Source organism: Borostomias antarcticus (genome assembly GCF_949987555.1).
Source record: "Borostomias antarcticus genome assembly, contig: scaffold_94, whole genome shotgun sequence".
Taxonomy (NCBI): domain Eukaryota; kingdom Metazoa; phylum Chordata; class Actinopteri; order Stomiiformes; family Stomiidae; genus Borostomias; species Borostomias antarcticus.
In genome coordinates, this window is record NW_028176445.1 from 641019 (window position 1) to 648113 (window position 7095).

Genomic DNA, 7095 nt, shown 5'->3' on the forward strand with positions numbered 1-7095 from the left:
TTATCTCTCCTCCTCATCCACTCCTCCTTTTCCTCCTCCTCCTTCTGCACTGTGCTCCCCTGACTCCTCCCCCCCCCCCCCTCTCTCCTCCTCCTCCTTCTGCACTGTGCTCCCCTGACTCCTCCCCCCCCCCTCTCTCCTCTCTCCTCCTCTCCTCTGCACTGTGCTCCCCTGACTCCTCCCTCCTCCCCCCCCCCCTCTCCCCTCTCTCCTCCTCTCCTCTGCACTGTGCTCCCCTGACTCCTCCCTCCCCCCCCCCTCCCCTCTCTCCTCCTCTCCTCTGCACTGTACTCCCCTGTCTCCACCTCCTCTCTCCTCCTCTGCTCCTCTCGTACCCTGCTCCAGTCTGAGGGAGGTGTGCGAGACTAATGTGGCCTGTGATGAATTGATGGACACCTCTGGAATCATCACCGCCTACACCACCTACTACGGGCCAATCCCCTACTAGACGCCAGCGCACGCCACCTTCTACGGACCAATCCCCTACTAGAGGCCAGCCCTACACCACCTACTACGGACCAATCCCCTACTAGACGCCACCACCTACTACGGACCAATCCCCTACTAGACGACACCACCTACTACGGACCAATCCCCTACTAGACGCCAGCGCACGCCACCTTCTACGGACCAATCCCCTACTAGACGACACCACCTACTACGGACCAATCCCCTACTAGAGGCCAGCCCTACACCACCTACTACGGACCAATCCCCTACTAGAGGCCAGCCCTACACCACCTACTACGGACCAATCCCCTACTAGAGGCCAGCCCTACACCACCTACTACGGACCAATCCCCTACTAGACGCCAGCGCACGCCAATAATCATTTTCCAGTCATTTTCCAATCTTATTCATGTTTTTCAAGTATCTTGAGATTAAGAGTCGTCTGAGTGATTCTAAATCTGAAGTCATATTTGTGTTAGAAGGAGGGGTTGAGATCAGAGGGGGAGAGTGGGATGGAGAAACAGGGAGGGAAATATTAACTGTTATTAATGCATTTGCAAAGAGGATTTTTGGATGTGTCGTTGAAATGAGTATTGGTCATCTTTCCTCTTGGTTTCCTGTCTGTCTGTAGTGTAATTCAAATAAATAACGATATCACAACATGTGTCTTCTGTGCTTTATGTGACGAAATCAATTCTGCTGCCAAAAAAAGATGTATCACATGTTGTTTCAGGTTAATGAGAAGCAAGAGTCAATTACTCAGAGTACATCCAGCTGTGAAATCCATCACAGTATGTCCGTTTAGCACCAGGACATGATGGTGTAAAATTGTCTTTGTGTTCCTTGACGAAATCGAGGGGCTTCCTATTTGTACATTTTCATTTCTGAATACTAGTGCAGTGCCCGTCTATAAGAGAGGGGTCCTTCCATTACAATATAGTATTGTAACGACATCAAAAAGCCCATGGAGCGGTATAGTTCCTTGCACTTGCGGATTTATTAAAGGTACCCAACGAAACGTGAATCAAAACAATCCGTTCTTTGTTTATTTTCGAAATTCCTCGATTATATGGTTCCTTGTAGTCTAATAAACACGTTGAATCACTTGAATGTCTTTCCTACCTTGTAATTTCTTTGCAAAATTATATTTAGCTAATGTTTTGAAAACAACAAAGATGTGTGAAACGTCACTATTATGTGCTCCGCGTATTGACGCAATGACGTAGTACGCGTTTTTCGGGGAACACCTTCTTAAATTTGCTCTAGAGCGCAAACTAGTGGTCAAAAACTACATTGGGTACCTTTAACAAAAAAACAGATAATAACACGCTCTCGGGTAGGACACAAGACAGCAGGGGAGAGACACAATAGGGGAGAGACACAATAGGGGAGAGACACAATAGGGGAGAGACACAATAGGGGAGAGACACAATAGGGGAGAGAGACAATAGGGGAGAGACACAGATATGTACCCCGACAGACCCTTATATACAACCAGGCCAGGTCCAGCCTGGGTTATGTGCGAGGCTGGCTTGTTTCTGTTCAGGACTGGTAGGACGGAAGCTAGTCATGCCACTGAAATAGCTGGGAATTGAAATGACATGAAATAATGTCTGATGACTTAAGATAGGTCTTGTCACCTGGACACATCCGTTCTAAAACGTAAACAACAGCGTTTGTTTAGCTACATATAGACTAGAGGAGTTTCGCTCATCATAGACGGTCATCTCTGAGAATGTCCCCTGTGGGTGTCCAATGCTCTGACCACTACTCTACTTGTGGAATTTAGGTAAGGGATAAAAAGGTTGGAGTGAAAGGATGGACATTAGAGTGATTAAGGCAGGGAACTCCCTTACGACTGACTTGTATAGCCGACCGACGGACAGAACCTGAGGCGAGACAGCTACCATCCGTCACCACTAAAGAAAAGTCTCCCCAATAGTCAGTTCAATCGAATTAAACGCATCTGTGGTTCGGAGGAGAGATATGAAAGAGGACATGGAATCACGGTTCCAGACTCGAGGTTACCCCAAAAGTTGGATTCATGACGCATCGAAGCGATTTGATGAGTCATCACAGCAGGAACGCTTGCGGCCTGAGGACAAAACCACAAAAGACAACTGACCAGTGTTTCATTAAATATTCACTTTGAGGTAATGAATTAAAAAAATATAATTAAAAAACACTGGTACATTATGGAGACAGATCCCCTTCTTAAAGACACATTGAAGGTCCCTCCTCAAGTGATCTTTAAAAGGCCACCGGACATCAAATAAATGGTAATACACAATGATTTGCCTCCCACTACACCTCCCACTACTCCTCCCACTACACCTCCCACTACTCCTCCCACTACACCTCCCACTACACCTCCCACTACACCTCCCACTACTCCTCCCCCTACACCTCCCACTACACCTCCCACTACACCTCCCACTACACCTCCCACTACACCTCCCACTACTCCTCCCCCTACACCTCCCACTACTCCTCCCACTACTCCTCCCACTACGCCTCCCACTACTCCTCCCACTACACCTCCCACTACACCTCCCACTACTCCTCCCACTACGCCTCCCACTACTCCTCCCACTACGCCTCCCACTACACCTCCCACTACACCTCCCACTACTCCTCCCACTACTCCTCCCACTACTCCTCCCACTACACCTCCCACTACACCTCCCACTACACCTCCCTCTACACCTCCCCCTACACCTCCCACTACACCTCCCACTACACCTCCCACTACTCCTCCCACTACACCTCCCTCTACACCTCCCCCTACACCTCCCACTACACCTCCCTCTACACCTCCCACTACACCTCCCTCTACACCTCCCCCTACACCTCCCACTACACCTCCCCCTACACCTCCCCCTACACCTCCCACTACACCTCCCACTACACCTCCCTCTACACCTCCCACTACTCCTCCCTCTACACCTCCCACTACTCCTCCCACTACGCCTCCCACTACACCTCCCACTACACCTCCCACTACTCCTCCCACTACTCCTCCCACTACTCCTCCCACTACTCCTCCCTCCCACTACTCCTCCCACTACACCTCCCCCTACACCTCCCCCTACACCTCCCACTACACCTCCCTCTACACCTCCCACTACTCCTCCCACTACACCTCCCACTACATCTCCCACTACTCCTCCCACTACACCTCCCACTACATCTCCCACTACTCCTCCCACTACTCCTCCCACTACTCCTCCCACTACACCTCCCCCTACACCTCCCTCTACACCTCCCACTACACCTCCCACTACTCCTCCCACTACTCCTCCCACTACACCTCCCACTACACCTCCCACTACATCTCCCACTACTCCTCCCACTACACCTCCCACTACATCTCCCACTACTCCTCCCACTACTCCTCCCACTACTCCTCCCACTACACCTCCCCCTACACCTCCCTCTACACCTCCCACTACACCTCCCACTACTCCTCCCACTACACCTCCCACTACACCTCCCACTACACCTCCCACTACACCTCCCACTACACCTCCCTCTACACCTCCCACTACACCTCCCACTACACCTCCCACTACACCTCCCACTACACCTCCCTCTACACCTCCCACTACACCTCCCACTACACCTCCCCCTACACCTCCCTCTACACCTCCCACTACACCTCCCACTACTCCTCCCACTACTCCTCCCACTACACCTCCCACTACACCTCCCACTACTCCTCCCACTACTCCTCCCACTACACCTCCCTCTACACCTCCCCCTACACCTCCCACTACTCCTCCCACTACACCTCCCCCTACACCTCCCCCTACACCTCCCACTACTCCTCCCACTACATCTCCCACTACATCTCCCACTACTCCTCCCACTACACCTCCCACTACACCTCCCACTACTCCTCCCACTACACCTCCCCCTACACCTCCCCCTACACCTCCCACTACTCCTCCCACTACACCTCCCCCTACACCTCCCACTACACCTCCCACTACTCCTCCCCCTACTCCTCCCACTACTCCTCCCACTACACCTCCCACTACACCTCCCACTACACCTCCCACTACTCCTCCCACTACACCTCCCCCTACACCTCCCCCTACACCTCCCCCTACACCTCCCTCTACACCTCCCACTACTCCTCCCACTACACCTCCCCCTACACCTCCCACTACACCTCCCACTACACCTCCCACTACACCTCCCCCTACACCTCCCCCTACACCTCCCACTACACCTCCCTCTACACCTCCCACTACTCCTCCCACTACACCTCCCACTACATCTCCCACTACTCCTCCCACTACACCTCCCACTACATCTCCCACTACTCCTCCCACTACTCCTCCCACTACTCCTCCCACTACACCTCCCCCTACACCTCCCACTACTCCTCCCACTACACCTCCCCCTACACCTCCCACTACACCTCCCACTACACCTCCCCCTACACCTCCCACTACACCTCCCCCTACACCTCCCACTACACCTCCCCCTACTCCTCCCACTACACCTCCCCCTACACCTCCCACTACACCTCCCACTACACCTCCCACTACACCTCCCACTACTCCTCCCACTACACCTCCCCCTACACCTCCCACTACACCTCCCACTACACCTCCCTCTACACCTCCCTCCCACTACACCTCCCACTACACCTCCCACTACTCCTCCCACTACTCCTCCCACTACACCTCCCACTACTCCTCCCACTACTCCTCCCACTACACCTCCCACTACACCTCCCACTACACCTCCCACTACTCCTCCCACTACACCTCCCACTACTCCTCCCACTACTCCTCCCACTACACCTCCCACTACATCTCCCACTACTCCTCCCACTACACCTCCCCCTACACCTCCCCCTACACCTCCCCCTACACCTCCCTCTACACCTCCCACTACTCCTCCCACTACTCCTCCCCCTACTCCTCCCACTACTCCTCCCCCTACTCCTCCCACTACATCTCCCACTACTCCTCCCACTACACCTCCCAGTACACCTCCCACTACTCCTCCCACTACACCTCCCACTACACCTCCCTCCCACTACACCTCCCACTACACCTCCCACTACACCTCCCACTACACCTCCCTCCCACTACTCCTCCCACTACACCTCCCACTACACCTCCCACTACGCCTCCCACTACACCTCCCCCTACACCTCCCACTACTCCTCCCACTACTCCTCCCACTACTCCTCCCACTACTCCTCCCTCCCACTACTCCTCCCACTACACCTCCCACTACACCTCCCACTACGCCTCCCACTACACCTCCCCCTACTCCTCCCACTACTCCTCCCACTACACCTCCCACTACACCTCCCACTACTCCTCCCACTACTCCTCCCACTACTCCTCCCACTACACCTCCCCCTACACCTCCCACTACACCTCCCTCTACACCTCCCACTACTCCTCCCACTACACCTCCCACTACACCTCCCACTACACCTCCCACTACACCTCCCCCTACACCTCCCACTACACCTCCCCCTACACCTCCCACTACACCTCCCCCTACACCTCCCACTACACCTCCCCCTACACCTCCCACTACACCTCCCACTACACCTCCCACTACTCCTCCCACTACTCCTCCCACTACTCCTCCCACTACACCTCCCACTACTCCTCCCACTACACCTCCCACTACACCTCCCACTACACCTCCCACTACTCCTCCCACTACACCTCCCACTACTCCTCCCACTACACCTCCCACTACACCTCCCACTACACCTCCCACTACACCTCCCTCTACACCTCCCCCTACACCTCCCACTACTCCTCCCCCTACACCTCCCCCTACACCTCCCACTACTCCTCCCACTACTCCTCCCACTACACCTCCCCCTACACCTCCCACTACTCCTCCCACTACACCTCCCACTACACCTCCCTCTACACCTCCCACTACGCCTCCCACTACTCCTCCCACTACACCTCCCCCTACACCTCCCCCTACACCTCCCCCTACACCTCCCACTACACCTCCCACTACACCTCCCACTACACCTCCCACTACACCTCCCACTACACCTCCCCCTACACCTCCCACTACACCTCCCACTACACCTCCCCCTACACCTCCCACTACACCTCCCACTACACCTCCCACTACACCTCCCTCTACACCTCCCACTACACCTCTGGCATTGAATAACATCCCAAATGGCAACTACAAATGCAATAGATGCGCACAATGCAGTTTCACTCACAAATGCGAGACGTTCAATAGCCCGTCTGGTAGGAAATACAATATAAAGGGAATCATATCATGTAGAACCACACATGTCGTTTACATGTTAGGCCCGTTCCATGGCCTATGTAGGCAAGACAACCAGAGCACTAAAGACGCGCAGCATCGCGGTGTTATTAGAACCGGAGACACACGCAGCCCGGTGTTAGAACCCCGGTTGCAGCCCGTTTTGTTGAAGCAGGAGGTAGCTTCTCTACGACACGTTGGGAACATGTGGAACCGTGTAGGGGAGGAGACCGGGAGGTTCTCCTACGCAAGACGGAGACCTTCTGGATCCATGAACTATACACTCTCCAACCTTATGGCATGAATCTGGACTTTATTAGACCTTTCCTATGAGATGGCTTATGTCTTCTTAGAGTTGCTATTTTAATT

The 7095-nt window shown here is 53.9% G+C and overlaps 1 protein-coding gene across 1 annotated transcript in view; it reads left to right on the plus strand.

The window, feature by feature from the left end:
- The window catches only part of bglap (bone gamma-carboxyglutamate (gla) protein), a gene marked incomplete at both ends in the record, with an annotated part of 2170 nt that extends 1722 nt beyond the window's left edge, over nt 1-448 (plus strand). The window contains one exon of the mRNA XM_084462477.1: nt 346-448. Within this exon, the coding sequence (XP_084318603.1) occupies nt 346-448 (103 nt within the window). The remainder of the gene's footprint in view (nt 1-345) is intronic.
- Between the last annotated feature and the right edge of the window lie 6647 nt (nt 449-7095).